This window comes from Drosophila nasuta, chromosome 4 (assembly GCF_023558535.2).
Source record: "Drosophila nasuta strain 15112-1781.00 chromosome 4, ASM2355853v1, whole genome shotgun sequence".
Classification (NCBI taxonomy): domain Eukaryota; kingdom Metazoa; phylum Arthropoda; class Insecta; order Diptera; family Drosophilidae; genus Drosophila; species Drosophila nasuta.
Window position 1 is genome coordinate 1,800,347 of NC_083458.1, and position 19,018 is coordinate 1,819,364.

At 34.9% G+C, this 19,018-nt stretch overlaps 1 protein-coding gene and 1 long non-coding RNA gene across 7 annotated transcripts in view; one reads left to right on the plus strand and one right to left on the minus strand.

Annotated features, from left to right (window-relative positions):
* LOC132794868 (transcription factor SOX-5) overlaps positions 1-19,018 on the minus strand; it is a 45,624-nt gene continuing 26,606 nt past the window's right edge. Inside the window, exons 5-7 of one of the 6 annotated variants that reach the window (XM_060805142.1) lie at positions 8,872-9,225; positions 8,128-8,796; positions 1-992 (exon numbers count right to left, since the gene is read on the minus strand). In XM_060805142.1, coding sequence (XP_060661125.1) covers positions 171-992; positions 8,128-8,796; positions 8,872-9,225 — 1,845 coding nt within the window. In that variant the 3' untranslated portion in view covers positions 1-170. Of the gene's footprint in view, positions 993-7,004; positions 7,379-8,127; positions 9,226-10,488; positions 10,991-11,074; positions 11,729-19,018 lie in introns of those variants that run through there. The other 5 variants (XM_060805145.1, XM_060805144.1, XM_060805146.1 and 2 more) reach the window with 5 other exon arrangements.
* On the plus strand, positions 16,697-17,493 carry LOC132794941 (uncharacterized). The gene is made up of 3 exons (XR_009633386.1): positions 16,697-16,885; positions 16,997-17,211; positions 17,287-17,493. It is a non-coding gene; the product is annotated as an uncharacterized LOC132794941 (long non-coding RNA).

Sequence of the window (19,018 nt, forward strand, 5' to 3'; positions counted from 1 at the left end):
TGTAGTGGAAGTCGTAATTTTTAATATTTGTATACGGCAAACTTGTTGATTGTGACAACTATCGATAGCTCTTAACCTTTTATATACATTAGCCTTGAATATGTTATACAAAATATGTTATATCCGATAATGGAACTCATTGCTATATTTTAAATTTCTGAACTAATTTCTTAGTCGTCAACGTCACGCATCGATGAAATTTCCATATCCTCGGATGAAAAGCCAGACGGCGACAAACTTTCGGCTGGGTAATGATAGCTAGCATTTGGCCCGTTCATTGGAAGACTCGTCGTTGGTGTAGCACCATCGGTCTGGTCCATTTCCTTCAAATGATAGGCAGCAGCCGCTGCTGCAGCAGCCGCTGCTGCTTGTACTACACCTTCCGATGCAGACAACTCATTCGATGACGAGCTCGGACCGCCACCACGGCACCAGAGTTGACGCATCTCAGCACGGCGATTTCGCATTAAAACTTTGTACTCGGATATGCGCATCTTTTTACCATCGACAATGCAGGTGCGTTTTGGACGCGGTCTATAACGATAGTCGGGATGCTGTTCCATATGCAATTTCGATAGACGCGATTGCTCCTCATAGTAGGGTTGCTTATCAGCGTTTGACATTGCTTTCCATCGAGCACCCAAAATCTTTGATATATTTGAGTTGTGCATGTCGGGACAGGCTTTTAGTATCTTTCTGCGCTCGTCTTTTGCCCAAACCATGAATGCGTTCATTGGACGCTTGATATGTGGCTTATGGTGAACGTGCTGCCGTTGAGACTGAGGCTGCGAAGCTGCTGACGTCTGATGGCTGTGACCCAGACAATCTGGATCTAATATAGTTGATCGCTCTGAACTTGTCCCGCAGCTGTTGATTGAATCGCGACTGGCTCTGCCCGCTCGCGAGCTTCCAACTCGAGTGCTGCTGCTACTAGACAATTTTGGATTACATAGATCGCCAATGCCAGCATTATTCGGATTCCACAACCGTCCCTGCAATAAATAATCAAAAGGTTACTCTTACCCTAAAAAGATGTAAGGATGTTAATTTTTTTTTTTTTTTTTAGCGGCAATAGGATTGGTTCCTCAGAACGGTATTTCAACATTATAAAAGTATGGGAGAGCATAGAATACGAACATGGCATACCACACTCAATTTAGCGGTGCTCCTATTTACTTCGACCCCTTAAAAAAAATAAGATTATTATATAGAGTATTATAATTTTGTGCCCACAAAAATGTGTGTAACAGGCAGATGGAGGCATTTCCAACCCAATGAAGTATATATATTCTTGATCAGCGTCAACGAGACAATCTAGCCATGTCCGTTTGTCCGCCTGTCTGTAGGTCTATCAGTCCATCCGTCTGTATGAGCACATAGATTTCAGAGACAATGAGAGATAGAGATACACAGGCGTGCTCTGGTAATCACTTTTCGTTTTGGGATCAAAAACGAGATTTTCGTTTTTAGGTGCACCGTTTGCACGGAACATTTCATTTCCTGCTGCTGAAATAGCTGACTTGTGTTTTGGTTAGAAACAACACAAAAAATTCATTCCGTATGTCGAATTTCCTGCGTGGATAGAACTCACATAAATATATTTTGTATCCTGCATAGGTGATTTATGCATTTCCCCGAAATAAATATATATGCTCTTTGTCTTATTTGCAAATAAGGATTTAAAACTTATATAAAAAAACAGTGGAACGGCAATCAGCTGTTTCCCACAAAAAAGCGGATGCCACCTTTTTGATCGATTTCATTCCGGTGATTTCAACAACTTTTTTTATGCAATTTTAGCACTTAAGTAATTATATTAAATAAGTACATTTTTAAAAAACATATTTTATCCAACTTCAACAAATTGCCATCCTTTCCATTATACAAGTATTTTTAACTTGCTCAAGGTGTCGGATTTATCTGTCGCTCACCAAAACGAAAATTGTTGTTGCCGACGGCAAATGACTGTCTTAAAAGAGCGGCAATAAATCAATAAGTCAACTTTTTTTTTTTTACAATAAGATCCGATTTGATGTAGAAAAAGGCATTTACTTTTGTAAATAATAATAATAATAATAATTTTGCGAACTTACTCGTTTTGTAAATCGAAAGAATCTTTCGAAACTGAAAAGGGAGAACCAATTTTTTAATTTTTGTATTCAAAACGAAATGTGAATGTGAAAACCAGAGCCCCGCTGATAATTTTATTTCGACAGCACTAACAAGGGCCTTAGTAGCTTTGGCTGACAGCCTGGTAAATTTTTTATTCTATTTATATTTTCAATGTAGTACTATATTAATATAGCAAATATAGATTTCGGTATAATTTGAGGTATATTAATTCGGTATATTTTAAGAATAATACTGGACTGTTTTGCTTTTATTCGAGCATTCTCGATTATAACTTTCTTGTTTGTTTTATATGGAGTTGCACGAAAAAGGTGATTTCGCTTATCTGAGAACAACGCTTAACTAAGCACTTTGTGTTAAAATTAGCATCATCACCGATTTCAGCAGTGCGTTATAGTATAATAGTATATTTAAAATTTTACCTTCCCTCATTTTAGTGCAAGAATAATAGCAAAAAACCGTAATCAACATCAATGCTAGACTATTTTGAGTAATTGAAAATAATATGAAATTTAATAAAATAATAACCATATAATTTAGATGCTTAGATGCTTTAAGTCTTAAGCAAAAACGTATCATTCGCAACAGTATTATTGTGACACCAGCCGATCCGATGCTCTAACAATTTTCGAAAACCGTATATTGGCAATAGACATGATGATATATCTATCGATTCAAATACACCACGACTACCGCTCAGCGTGACCGAATTGCGTATTTTAAATACTAAAATACTATTTACCCTTTGCAGTGTTTCGGTATTTTCTCAACATTCAAATTAACTGATTTTTGTGGTGCGTTTGTTTGTACGGTGATCGAATGCCGAAAAATGACTCAAATGTATAAACAACAAATTTGCGATGCTTGGTTGAAAGATCCTTAATTTAAGCACTGGATTAAAACTGCTAGACCAACTTGCATTGAGCTGAAAAATGCTGTTTTAGTGTGACGTCCAAAGTATCTTACACAGATTGGTACAATGGGAAAGTACTTAACTTCCGAGGAGGTTGGTCAAATTTTAAGCAATATGCTTTATGAAGAAATACTGTACAATTGATGCCTTCTTTTTTTTTTTTACTTCTCTGGTCACCAGAGATTTATTTCGCGTGAAACAAACAGGATCTGCGTACAAACATAACAAGTTCTGTCGACAAAGAATTACAGCCTATATTTTATTGTCCCTGAGAGCCAGTGTTTCATACGTACAGACAGACAGGCGGCGATGACTCCTTCCGCCTGTTACATACATTACATTACATTACATTACTATTGGGGGCGGATATAATAAGCCCAAAAAAATAATGTTGTCGATTAATGGCTATGACGCTTATGATGTGTTCGATGATTCATACATATACATATGTATGTATAAGCAAGACATGTAGCAATTTTGGTCGAAATCCTTAAGACAATTGACCTTTTGTCAAGATACTAAAACAACTTAATTTCGCAGGTTCACGGGAACCAGTCAGGCCAGAGCTGACCCAAAGCGCAGCACTCTAGTGTTAAATAAAAAACTGGATTTTGGCCTTACTTTAAACACTTCTAGAAAGTTTATATTAAATTTGAATATTCGTTTTACATATATTTGATGTACTACAACTAATATTCATATACATATATGTATGCAATGTTATATTATATTTTTATTTAGATAATTTTTCAGTTCATTTGACCTGAGTTCTGCGCTGTTCCTAAATGATATAAATAAATGACTTACGAAAAAGCTATATATTTCGCAAGTAACACAAATTTTAAAGTGACAATTTTTAGGAGCGCATTTCCCACTGGTAATTTGTAATCGGCGATTCCCTTTTATGCAAGGGAATTTCACCATTATGGCAAGCAAATGCCGGTCATCGTAGTAATGCTGGAAATTTTGGCACGTGATTTGCTTTTGATTTGTATGTTAGCCTAAGTAGAGGCAATTGATTTAAAGGTATGCGCAGAACACGAATGCAATAAAAACAAGTGAGAAAGCTAAAGTCGACTGTGCTCGACCGAGAAATATCCGCTATCCATTTCGAGTTAAACCAAAACAGTGCATTTGGTATAATTATATAGTTCTGCGTTCAAAATATACCATAGAGTGCACAATACACCAGCTATGCAGCCAATGCAACTAAGACACGTAGGAAGTAGACGCTTTTTCCCAAACAAAAGAATTTTTGAAATAACGTCTGAAACTTTTGTCTAATAGCAAGCAATTTGCGGGCATACTTTCGTTGATCACTGGTCTCAGTCTGTGTACTCAATATTTGGGATGAGAAAACTGGCGCAGGCAGTGACATTAATTCATGCTAATGGTGGATTTGACATCCGACACTGGACATCAAATTGATAAACAGTGGTCTGCACTCTTCAAAATAGATATGAGATATTGGACAAGCCAATTTGTTACCCTGACGATTCTTCGCAAAAGGTTCATGGCAATTGATGGCAAACTAGAGAAGATTATCTAACGTTTATGGTAAAGCAATCGCAAAGGCTTTGGTTGGTCGGCCAACCAAAGCATGATTATGATTATCTCCGACCCTGTTGGACTTGTAGGACTTTTCAACATACCTGCCAAAATCTTTCTGAAAAATATTTGGAAAAGTTGACTCGGACGGGATGAGCCTCTTAAAGAATACGATGTAGACTGGTGTCATTGTTGCCAACGTAAAACAATCTACGAACAGCCCGATTTTGCGGCTAGTGTAGGTAAATGTCAGATACGCTACCAATCCATTCGTTTAAACTAAAGTAGATGATCAAGTTTATTTCAGTCTAGTGGTGTCGAATACAAGAGTTGCTATTAAAATGAATTTCGATACCTCGCATGGAACTCATGGCTGCTGTTTTGGGGCTGGAGTTGGCCAGGTGTATCGAGTCAGAAATGTCAGTATTTTAGACAGACTTAAAAGACGTTATATGCTGTATACATTCGGATGTTAGTGTATTTCACCATTTTGTAGCACTCCAAATCGGCGAAATCTTAGAAGGATCGGACGTGAGCAATTGAAGATGGGTCCTGTCAGCTCAAGTTGTGGCCGACGATTGTCGTAAATGACATTTTGGCCCAAAAGAATTGTGGCAGATCTTCACCGATCGGGAGACAGTGATTTCCCGAGTGCCGCAGTACGCATATCGGAAGACATTGTAACTCGCCCTGCTGTAAACTGTAAATATTTGACAGACTATTTTTTTAAATAGAATTGTGTGGAAAAAACACGATTTCGCCCATCTGGGAACAGGGCTTAACTTTGTACCAGCTTTGCAATTGATTAAGAATTGCCACGATCCCTTTCAAGTGGAAATAACATTAATTAATATTGTAGTCGTAAAACTATATATGGGTAATTCTCTGGTAAATGTCGCGTGCGAACAGCTTTACAGTGACAAAAAAAAAAACATAAACTAAAACAATTTTAAAATGAAGTGAAGGTTTTTATACCCGCTACCCATAGGGTAGAAGGGTATTATAACTTTGTGCCGACAGGAAATGTATGTAACAGGTAGAAGGAGGCATCTCCGACCCTATAAAGTATATATATTCTTGATCAGCATCAACAGCCGAGACGATCTAGCCATGTCCGTCTGTCCGTCTGTGTGTCTGTCCGTCTGTCCGTATGAACACCTAGATCTCAGAGACTATAAGAGATAGAGCTATAATTTTTTTTCGACAGCATTTGTTATGTTTGCACGCAGATCAAGTTTGTTTCAAATTTTTGCCACGCCCACTTCCGCCCCCGCAAATAAAAAAAAAACAAATAACAAGAGTAATTTTAAAGCTAGAGTTACGAATTTTGGTATATACAATAATAAATACAGTAGTTATGATTCCTGAAAATTTAGTTGCGATCAGATAAAAATTGTCGAAGTTATTAAAGAAATACTTTTGTATGGGCAAAAACGCCTACTTACAAGGGGTCTTACTTGCTTTGGCTGACAATTTGGTATATTGTTCCGTCTACGGTATATTTTGAATGCGGTACTGTATCGATATACCAAATATACCACTTAGTATATTTTTAGTATTTTGTAGTATTTTGGTATATTTTGAAAATAATAGCGCAATATTTTGCTTTTATTCAAAATGGGTAGCTGGTATCTCACAGTCGAGCACACTCGACTGTAGCTTTCTTACTTGTTCTTAAAGCTTTGGATTAGCACTATTTTTACAGCTAAGATTTTAGAAACTTATTCTGTTTTACGATAAAATATATAAATTCGTTCATTTTTTGGTTTTGCGTACGAATTTGTTAATTTTTGCAATTATCAGAACAGAAAACTAAACAGAAAAAAAATTCCAAAACCATTCTTAGCTCTAATTAAAATACTAATCTAGAGCTATAAAAATAACCTTTACTTATTTTTAAAATTGTTTCAGAATATGTTTCTTTTTTGGAACTGAAAAGCTGGTCGCACGCGACATCCCTCAGAGAATTTATAATGGAATTTAAAATCAAAAAAATATTGCAAACAAATTGCAAAAATATGTGCTTGGGATATTGACGCCAAAGAAACAGGAAATGAAAGTGATTTCAACTGTTTTTTTTTTAATTGCATTTATTTAATAGACAAATGTTTGAACGGTGTGGCCATAAATTTTTGTTTTTTACACTTTCCGGGCCAAATTAGGGGTTGTCAAAAACGGTCACTCTAAAATTTGTAGATCCTGCGAAATATATTGTATTTCCGCACGTTCAAAATTTCGCTTAAAATTGCAATTTCTCTACTGCTTAAACTGAATGCGTCATTGAAATTTTCTATAAACGGTTGTGCGTAAAAGAGGAACGGGCCGCATCAGTGCTTGTCTTAAATTCAATTCAAATTATTTCATAGATTTATTTAAAATAGGTTTGCAATTTTCAAAAAAATTATCCAAAGAGCGAGTTGTTTATTATTTAAAATGGACATATGTAAAGTCAATTAATTATTAAAAACTAAAATTTATATAAGCCACACAATTTTTCGATGTCCTCTGTGTCGCACATTCTATTGATATGATTCTTCTTCCTGCCTGGACTGCTTACTTGTGCACCCCTCATCAGCTGTTAGCGTGATGCAATTTTGGTGTAAGCACTTCCATAGGTTATACATATAGCTTTGAATAAAACAAAAAGTAAACTATTTGATTCGAATACAACTGGAGTGGCCGACAAGTTGGAAGAATGTAATGAATAATTATGTTATTTAACACGAGCTTGCATCCCTTTGACTCGGCTCTGGCCTGATTAGTACCGATTTCAGCTGCTCAATGCACCTGCGAAATAAACATGGTTTGGTGGGTTTCTTAAGGATTTCAACGTTTTCATTTACAAGTGCAATAATTAGTTTACTGCCATGGATATTTTGTTTATAAAAATTGTTTATAAAAATATTTAAATATTAAGCCATTATGGTAAATTGCTGCGAAAGGTTCATTTTTTATAAATTTTCAAAATGGGGTCTTTTATTGATCGAAATGTTCGAGTTAAAAGCAGCACTGCCAATTTGTTGACGAAATAAAAAAATCTAAGCTCACCTTTGAAATATATGGCCATATATAAACAGAACCGCGTATCTTATTGGTAGGTTTTCATAGTGCCAGAGACAACTACCGTGTTTTGCTTTTACAAAAGTAGAAAACGAAATCGCTAAATTCTACATTAATGCAAGATTTACAATAATTAATTGCAATTGAATTAGCCATCATCGGCCGTATCTAAGGACATCCCATCTTTAAATGCAGGGTCTTGCATATGAGCATGACGCAGCCTAGCATATTTTTTTTTATACATTTTCACTTTTTTCATTATTTGTGAACTATAGATGGTGCATCTATATTCTATTGATTAAATAGGTAAACATGATTCCAAAAAATTAATGACCTCTTGACTAAGTTTGGCATCGTAAAGCAGCCAATGAGTTAAAACAAAGATTTGGATATATAATACAACAAATATTGGGTACGTAGAAAAATGTTGATTTCATATTTTGCGGTAATAAATTAAATAATTGCGCTTTACTCACTCGAGACTGCAAGAAACTTGCTTCGACATCAGCAAATAATGGGGACGGCTGGTGCTGTAGGGACGTGATTGGAACGTGAGCGTTAACTGGGATTGAAGACGCGGTGGTTGCCATTTGTTGCCAGTTTAACGGTGGGCTGGGAACAATTGGTGTCAAGCGATCTCGTACATCCTTTGGGCAAGAAGAGTTAATCGGAGAAGAACCACGAGAACCTTTAGGTTTCGATAAATTCAGAGGTGCATCCATATCAGATGCATGTCCTTGAAGACGTTTTGACTTGCTAACATCTTCAGCCGATGATGTTGGAAAATGTATTGCGATTGAGCTGTCTTCCGAACGGATATTTTGGCATCTAACCAAAAGGCGTCCACTTGCTTGCGGCGAGTCCGGTGGAGTGTGGTCATTGTACGACAATATAGTTGGTGATTCTGCTCTTGAAGATCTTACCTCAATTTCATGACTTGCGGTTATAATTTCAGGTTCTTCAATAGAACTATCAGTCGTATCATTACAGGACATGGCTTTATTGTTTCTTTTAATGTTGTTATCGTCATCAGTATTAATGTCATTATTGTTGTTACTACTATTCTTGTTTGTAACTGCCACTGCTGCTACGGCTAAAGCAGCTTGAATGTGAGCCGCTGCAACTGCTGCTGTGGGCCACATAGACTGCATTGAGATGTTGCGAGCATGAATATAATTATGATTATTATGACTATAAATGTGCTGTTGTTGCTGACTCACATGACCTTGACCAGCGGGAACCATACATGTTGGAGGTATTGCAGATGCACGCAGGAAAGGAAGAAACGGCACTAAATTATTGCTCATTGTGTCGGATACACCATCATTGTGAAGATGTGGCTGCAATTGTAATTGCAAACGCGGAGATTGCTGAGGGGACTGCATCTGCAACTGCTGTTGACAAAGGACCCCACTAATCCCACCAAATCGTCCGGTTCCAAACTGTGCGCTCAGTTGATCGTGCAGCTCTTGTATACAATTTTCTTGGTGCAGACGCTGTACGTTCTGCAACTGTTGTTGTTGCTGCTGCTGAATGCCTAATGCCTCAATATCGGTCATGGTGTCGATTTGAGTCTAAAATGGAAAAAATATCGGACATTATTAATTCATGTTTAAGCAGTCCGAATAGTCCTTGAGGGGTTTTTATACATACAAATAAGTAGGCAACAGCCGAGTGTGCTCGACTGTGAGATACCCGACACCCATTTTCAAAAAATATTCTTAAATTATACCAAATTAATATACCACAAAAATATAAAAATAATCCGAAGGCTATATTTGGTATAACGATATATTCATAATATATGTTAAATAGGGAACTTAATATAATAAATAAATAATTAAATTAAATAGCTTAAACAATTAATTTTTATCTGATTGCAACTAAATTTTCAGGAATCAATTATTGTATTCGACTTTATCTGCGTTCAAAAATAAAATAAAATAAAATAAAATAAAAACATAACCTGAAGGAATTTAAAGAATAAGAAAAAGTTATTTTTATAATTCTAGATTAGTACTTTAATTAGAGCTAAGAATGGTTTTGGATTTTTTTTCTGTTTTGCTTTCTGTTCTGATAATTGCAAAAATTAACAAATTCGTACGCTAAACCAAAAAATGAGCAAATTTATATATTTTATCGTAATACAGAACAAGTTCCCAGAATCAATCTTAGCTCTAAAAATAGTGCCAATCCAAAGCTTTAAGAATAACCTTCACCTGTTTTTATACCCGCTACCGATAGGGTAGAAGGGTATTATAACATTGTGCCGGCAGGAAATGTATGTAACAGGTAGAAGGAGACATCTCCGACCCTATGAAGTATATATATTCTTGATCAGCATCAATAGCCGAGACGATCTAGCCATGTCCGTCTGTCCATATGAAACACTGGATATCAGAGACTACAAGAGATAGAGCTATAATTTTTTCGACAGCATTTGTTATGTTTGCACGCAGATCAAGTTTGTTTCAAATTTTTTCTACGCCCACTTCCGCCCCCGCAAATCAGAAAAATCGAATAACAAGCGTAACTTTAGAGCTAGAGCTGCGAATTTTGGCATATAGAATAATAACTATAGTAATTGTGATTTCTGGATGGGCAAAAACACCTACTTACTAGGGGTTAGTTGCTTTGGCCGACAATCTGGTATATTATGCCGTCTATGGTATATTTTGAATCTGGTACTATATCAATATAACAAATATACCAATTGGTATATTTTTAGTATTTTGTACTTTTGGTATATTTTGAAAAAATACCGCAATATTTTGTTTTTATTCAAAATGGGTAGCGGGTATCTCACAGTCGAGCACACTCGACTGTAACTTTCTTACTTGTTAAAATTGTTTTAGTTTATGTTTTTTGTCACTGTAAAGGTGGTGGCACGCGACATCCATCAGAGAATTACCCATATGCCAAACTTATTTCGAAATATTTGCATACTAGGTGGATCATTCATTAATAAATTTAATTTCCTAGACATGTTGACTGACACAACATTATATGCATTTAATCGTGTAAAACAGCGAAGATCAAATGTCCTATCTTAGCAATTTTTAATCATTTCCCCTTATATAATACACAAAGCTTTTCCAGTGTGGTAGTGTCTGTGAAATAGTTCGTCGAAGTTCTCTCTCTATCAATAAATTGAAAATGGACCCTAATATGATCCAAAGCTAACATCTACATACATGCCACACAAAGGTGGGAAGAATATACATATATTTATACTTTATGAGGTCGGATCCTAATGTGATTATTATCGGAAAAAATAAATTTTGGTTTAGAAGCAGCAATATGAATGCATCGATTAACAGTTAAAAGAACAGATTACAAAATTCATAAGATGCTAGCAACACAAATCTACAACTTTTCAAAAGTCACCCTTTTTTACTTGTTTTTATTATAATTTAAACTAACCGAATCAATGTTAAACTCAATTTAATTGTATTTATTTAATTTAATTTAATAATTTATAGGAAAAATGTAAGGCTTCAGTTAGTCAGATTTTATAAAAATTGATTTTATTGTATTACTTATTTATTATTTATTTTTATTATTTTTTTTTTTATTTATTATTATTTATTTTATTACTGAGTTCCTCATCAATTTTTTTAGGATTTATAACGCGTAATTATAACTTGAAACACGCCCAAGTTGTTATATACCGCCGACAACGATGAGAGTTGACAAAAGAAAGATATAGTATTTTGAGGCTGCTATCGAAACCAACATGTCACTTGTGTTATTGATAGCGACGGTATATACTTTGCGAGTCAGAGAGCACCGCACAGTTCCTCACGCGATTGGCTGAATCCGGATCGGGCCACTAACGTTATCGCTTTGTTTCGTTTCATTTTGGATTCGTGTGCCGCTTTTGTGTTGACCGACACAATGGTAGGCAAGCCACCCGAAGAAGGCAGGTAACGATGTTGTACCGAGACACGCTTCTCTTATTTTTGCTTTTTAATGTACGATTCTTCCACGTACCAGATTTCTAGAGCGACACTAGCAATTCTTTCTCGAATTTACTTATGGTATCGACGACGCATCGTTAGAAACTGATGCCCAGATGTCACTAACACATTTTGCTACACAGCCAGCCATTCACCAACTTTGCTGTAGATGTAATTGTGTAGCGCGCACTGCGCAGGGCAGTTTTGTGTTCTGGTGTTAGGCGTTCCAATCGCCAAAGAGTGTATGTAACACATTTTGTACGGCGGATACAGTAGTGACGTCACAACATCGGAAGAGTACGCTCACAAGTTGCTCGCAGTGAGCTAATGGCACTAGGCGTATGTGTGAATGAGCATTTATGCGCAGAGAGAGGGAGAGGACAGTGTTGCGCGGCCCAAGAAATTAGCAATCTGGACGTTTTTCTCAAACTTGGGGGGCGTGCATTCGCATTCAATTGTTATGTATGTGGACTTCGTTGCATACCTATATACATATATATATGTATATTGTTTCAAGTATTCTGTCGTTCTTACTTTTCTGCTGGCATGGTTTGGTTGGTGGTTGCTCGATAGTCGATGCTTCATGGGTCTTGTCATAAGTTTGTACACATGTATTTGGGTGTGTGTTCTATGTATTTGCTATAAACGTATATAAAGTATATAAGCAAGTCACGTCCTTTCATTTGCAATGTGTATATACATATGTATATGTAAGTTTGTAAATTATTGTACATCGTATAGCGTTCAACATAAAAAGGAACATCTCTGATGCTTCCAGTTTGAAAATCAATATAATGTAAAGGCAACGCCGTCACGGACGCTTATGTATGTCGGCGTAAGAGAAACGATGCGAACAAAAATCATTGTGTAGCACAATTCAGAATCGAGCAATGCAATGCACTCAGTACTCTAAAGCTTGAAGCTCCTCCCTCTATCAGAAAGAAGACAACCCTAAATCAGTCTGTAGTGCCCAGGCCACTGCGGTGGTTAATGTTTCGTTTCTCTGAGCCAATTGTCTCTTCAATAATTTGCTATTGTGACTGGATATTTCGTTTCGGTTGGTCGACGGACTTTCAATTGGAGTCTACACACATATGTACATACTAATACTGATAGACTTTAATAGGTTTCACACTTACATATATGTACATTTATGTATAAAAATAATATGTGAATATGTAAACGCAACAAGAACATTCAAATTACATTCATAAATACGTAAAAGTATATGTACATTTAGATTTGTGCACAATCAAGTGTATGTAGTATATCTTGCATACATATGTCGATACATATGTATATACATACATGTATGTACATATGTGCTCGTGAATAGGCTAACCGTTTCAATAAGTCCATACTACTGTTCAATGGGCTCTTACCGAACTGAGCACAAAGAATATCGAAGTCAAGACAAGATTTAAAGACAAGCTTTAAATTGAAAGTTTACCGTTTTGTATAGTTTGTGAAAGTTACAGGAAATACACATATTTATCCATAAAAGCTACCTTATTTTGTAGACTATCATGTCGGCATACGTGTTCGTGTAGTTGATTTTGTCCGTCCCTGAAAAAAGAAGCAATGATCTAAAATTCATAATTTTGGCGAACAATAATAACTACAGTTTTAATAATTCCCTAAAATTTGAGGCCGGTGATTGAAATAAAAATTTCGAATCTAAAAATATAGTACAACCTTTGTGAACAAGTATTTAATGTAACAAGTAACTCAATATATATTTTTTTTGGTTTATATTCTTTTTATGTTGTACATTCCGCCTCCCACCCAAGCGACGAAGAGGCGCACCACATAACCATAAATTTCCTAGATTATAAGCTAGGCAAATGAGATGAGATAGTAGTACGAAGTGACAAGGCGTTACTTATAGTTGGATAGAAATTATTATATTGTGAATAAAAAATACGGAAAGGGTAGGGTATAGCATAATTGTCTCTAGAATGCAGAAGGGAAAGAGGCAAAAAATATCTAGTGATTCTAATGGGACTGATTTTGCTAGTCAATTCAGAGGGATCGATTTCACCATTAATTGATTTGTACAAAAACATTATTCCAAGCCTGGTTCTACGATCAGAGAGAGAGAGGGGAGATTTATAAAAAAAAGAGTTAAAGAGATAATACGGTGAGTGCTAGAATCCCAGTTCAGGGCACGAAAGGCGAAAAGTAAAAATTGTTTTTAGTCGAATTCTAATCTATCTTTATCTTGACCTTTATATTTTGGTCTCCCAATACAATAATTGGACGAACAAGAGAAGTTATGTAATGTAAGGATCATTACATTTTTTAGACAAACGCTTAATAAACCATTTACTTCACATATACTGCAATTAAGATATTATAAATTAATTTTGCACCATGATTGGAAGCTGTCGAGCTCAGTTTGCAATCTGTGCTCATAATGAGAATCGACAGCCGAAAGACATAGCTTTACATCATCAGTATACATTATAGAATTTTAAGACTAATGGAAGATCATTAATAAACAAAGTAAATAACAAGGAACCAACGTGGCTGCCTGAGCCACGTTTCAGAGTCATTATAAAAAGATATACTATTAAGGTATATTTTAATCAGTCTAATATTTTATTAAATACACAAAGCATTTTATTTAATTTATATGTGTGTTTCTAAAGGAATGTAGAAACGAATATTGAATATAAGCATTTATAGTAAGCATTTAAAAAAAATAATTGAAATGTAATTCAAACACGAAGGTAATACATATATAAAAACATTTTTTAAAAAAATCGAAACTTTATGCGCCTTTAGCTTTTATACATATTCTATTTATTGTGGATATACATATATTCCTTATAACGCCAGACGCAAAAGTTGAACACGTAAAAAGGGAGTAAATATTTTTTAGGTAAATAAATGTGCAAATGCAAATATGATCATTTTCTTTGATATTTTGTCACAACGTAGCCCTCTTAGTTAGTAACCCTCTTACTAGAACACAAAATAAAATATCCCGTCAATACAAAAATGTATTTTATAATTTGTTATGCATTTAAGGTGTGATGACAGAGTTGCTTTGGCCGACAATCTGGTACATTGCACTATGGTCCAAAAGCCCAAATTTTTGCCATAAGCGATTTTTTTTTTTGTGAAATAAGGCTGTTTTATTTTTTTTTTGGTATCTTTAATACTTATATGATATAAAAAAAATTGATTAGATTTTTTGGGAATACTCCTAATTTTTTGCGCGCTTTTAAAGTCAGCTGTTCAGTGTCGTTTTGTTTTAGACAAAAAACCCGCGAAAATTTTGACGATTTGCAGCTCATAAATCAATTGAACAAAAAAAATAAAAGTTAAAAGTGTGTAAATGAAAAATAAAGGTCAAGGTATGTAAATTAATAGTTACTAAACAACCAAATTCTCAGGAATCATAACTACTATAGTAATTATTGAATATACTTTATTGTATATACTATATTGTATATTGTATATACTCGCAACTCTAGTTTTAAAATTACGCTTTTTATTCGATTTTTTTGATTTGCGGGGGCGGAAGTGGGCGTGGCAAAAATTTTATACAAACTTGGTCTGTGTGCAAACGTAACAAATGCTGCCGAAAAAAAATTATAGCTCTATATCTTATAGTCTCTGAGATCTAGTGTTTCATACGGACGGTTATATGGGGGCGTGGGGAAGTCGTGGTCAAATTGACACAACATTTTTTTCGAAATTCTATCTTTCTCTCCCAGATATTTGTGCAAATTTTCAGAATCTTAGGTACATTTTTAGAGCTTATGCCAAAAATATGGGCTTTTGGACCATAGTGCATTGTGCCGTCTATGGTATATTTTGAATGTGGTACTATATCGATATACCAAATATACAATTTGGTACATTTTTAATATTTTTTTTTAATTTTTGGTATATTTTGGAAAAAAATACAGCAATATTTTGCTTTTATTCAAAATTGGTAGCGGGTATTTCACAGTCGAGCACACTCGACTGTAACTTTCTTACTTGTTTTTATACCCGCTACCCATAGGGTAGAAGGTAGAACGAGGCATCTCTGACCCTATAAAGTATATATTCATGATCAGCGTCAACAGCCGAGACGATCTAGCCATGTCCGTCTGTTTGTCTGTCCGTCCGTCCGTATGAAACGCTGGATCTCAGAGACTATAAGAGATAGAGCTATAATTTTTTTTCGACAGCATTTGTTATGTTTGCACGCAGATCAAATTGTTTCAAATTTATGCCACACCCTCTTCCGCCCCCGCAAATCAAAAAAATCGAATAACAAGCGTAATTTTAAAGCTAGAGTTGCGAATTTTGGTATATACAATAATTACTATAGTAGTTATGATTCCTGATGAGATAAAAAATTGTAGAAGTTATTAAATAAATACTTTTGTTTTGGCTGACAATCTGGTATATTGTGCCGTCGATGGTATATTTTGAATGCGGAACTATACCGATATACCAAATATACCGTTTGTTATATTTTTAGTATTTTTGCAGTATATTCGGTATATTTAAAAAAAAATATCACAAAATATATTTCTCTTATTCAAAATGGGTAGCTGGTATCTCACAGTCAAGTACACTCGACTGTAGCTTTCTTACTTTTTTTTTGTACATTTCTCACGGATGTGAAAAAACGAGTTTTTACATGGGGCAAATGCGACAGTTTAAATATATTAAAAACCGAGTTTTTGCTGCTGGGGAAATAGTGTATAAGATCGCGAACGCTTTTTTGCATAATCTCTTAGTGCGTCTACTTTTTCAATTGCTTCAGCATATTTAAGAATGTATGTGTGAATGTACATACATTTGCGTTGCTAAAAGAAAACAAATTTCTTATGGCAAGCACGCCTATTCCATTGTTGACATTGATCTTTGAAAGAGAGCACATCTGCAAGTACGTAAAGCGAAACCAATAAAGAGAGCAAAGTCAAGAGAGAAAGATCACACAAATATACAGTGTTGCCAACTCTTAGTGGTCATTTATAGCAGGGATGATGAGAAAATACCTAAATACTACACAGGATAAATAGTACTTCAGCATTTAAAATACATACAATATTCGGTCACGCTGGGCGGCCATGTCTCTATTGCCAATAACAATTTCCGAAAATTGTTGGAGCATTAAATTCTAAGGTCGACTGTTTTTACTATAAATTATTTAAAATAGCTAAAAATTGCAAATTATTTTTGTGAAATAGCCAAAAAACATGTTCTTGCTAAATTGCGTGGATTCCAGATCATGCAAAATAGCCAAATCTGTCTATAAAATAGCTAAGTAGGCAACACTACATATAAAGACGTGCATACATATTGTGTGAAATCGTTTATGTCTAGACTTGATTTTGATTTAATGAAATCGCAAAACGTTAACTAAATGTACTTGCAGATCGAGCTATAAATAATCACTTCTTAGTGCGTTGACTTACACTAACTGAAGGAATGAACTTCGTAAAATCCTAAAAATCAAAAGGTTATGGTCGTTGTTCCTTCTAAAGGAATTATTCATTATTACGAAAAATGTCGAAGATATTAAAGAAAACCTTTGTATATGGAAAACGACTATGTACTACGGATTTTTGCATGTACACAAATTAGTCATTGGTAATTTATTTTTTTTTTTTTATTTTGTGGTATATTAATTCGCTATGTTTTAAAATTAATACGGCAATATTTTAGGTTTAGTCAAAATGGGTTGGAAGTATCTCACAGTCGAGCGTACTCGACTGTATCTTTCTTGTTTTTTTGGTAATATGTGATAACCTGCCTTTGGATTATATATATAACTAAAAACTATATAATTGTAAACTCTTCTAAGCCTGTGATATTGTTTATTTGATAAATTAGTGCATGTACACAAGAATTATATAGCAACATATGTTTGTAAATAAAATTTAAATATTTTCAATAATGTAAATTGGCAGGATTGAATGATTTTTGTTAAGTATATTGATTAAACTCGTGTTTATCTTACCAAAGAGCCAAAATGTAATTACAAATTATGCACATACTATAAGAATGTATATCACTTTGATTTTGCTTCGTTGTCGTTTTATTTCATTCGTTTTATTTGTTTAACTTGTTAATTTTGGTTATGGCATCAAAAGCGGCAAATAAGGACAACGTTGAGAATTACACCGGTGTGCTGTTGTTTGAGCTGATATAACTGTATGATGATGAAGGAGAATAGGGTAGGTTTCACAACAAAAAAGATCAAAGGACAATTTCCTGATTGTTTTATTTTGTTATTTTATTTTGTTTGCTTAATGCTTGCTATGGGCGTGTGTTGTCTTTGCTTATTTATTTATCTCTGCTTACTCTTGCCCATCGTTATTTCTATCGAAAGCTCTGTGCCCTTTCTTTGTTATATATTGTATTCACCAAACCTAGGCGAGTTGCATTTATTCGCTCTTTTTTCTAGATTATTAAAAATATTGGCCGATTTTTAACCTTTTATTAATGTGTTAAGTTATATACATATATGCTATTGGGTTTTTTTTTATACCCGCTTTCCTTTTTAACTTTGTGCCGGCAGGAAATGTATGCAAAATGCAGAAAGATGCATCTCCCATTAAGTTACCCCCCCATTAAGTTTATATATTCTTGATCAGCTTCAACAGCCGGACCGATATAGCAATGTCTGTCTGTTTCTGATTTTCGCTTGCTTGCGCTTAAGGCACTATTCATGTGGCTCTTTCAACATAACATGCTGCAATACATCCATTTGGATTCAAATTCGAGCTATGTCGACGTTCATTATTATATTAAATAATAAACACTACTCGTATTGTTTTTATTTTATCTTCTCTGGTGTTTTTAATAAAAATGATGAAAAGTTGAAAGAGGAAGAAACCGAGAATATATGTATATTAGTTTTATAAAAAGAAATCTTGGGGCATTTCCTTTTATGCATCATCATAATTTTGTAACAAATAAACATGAGCACATCATTAACGCCACGAAATGGAACACAATAGCAAGATTTGAAGTGGACTTTAGGTTGGTAGGACTTAAGTGTGTAATCCAAATGAGAGGAGAAACATCATAAAGCCTTTGTTGTGAATCGCGCCTTGTTTGCGACCGCGAACCACAGTAAATATGCAGATGTCGATGGTACAGGATGCGGAACTCATTTTATATTCATTGACGAACAACAGTGGCGTTAGGGGGGTCGACAACTGTGTTACAAATTGCTCCCAAATGTTTCCACCTTCGTGTTGTTTTCATCACACTCTTGAAAATTTGCACAATGCAAGAGATGAACAACGCACATTGAAGGTGTGTCCACATATATATGTACATACACATATAGATTTTTGTTTTCGACAAGAAAAGAAAAACTCCCTAAGCATAAGCATGTTCTAAAAACGAATACTTGATACCAAAAATTTTGTTGATTTCAACCTCACAA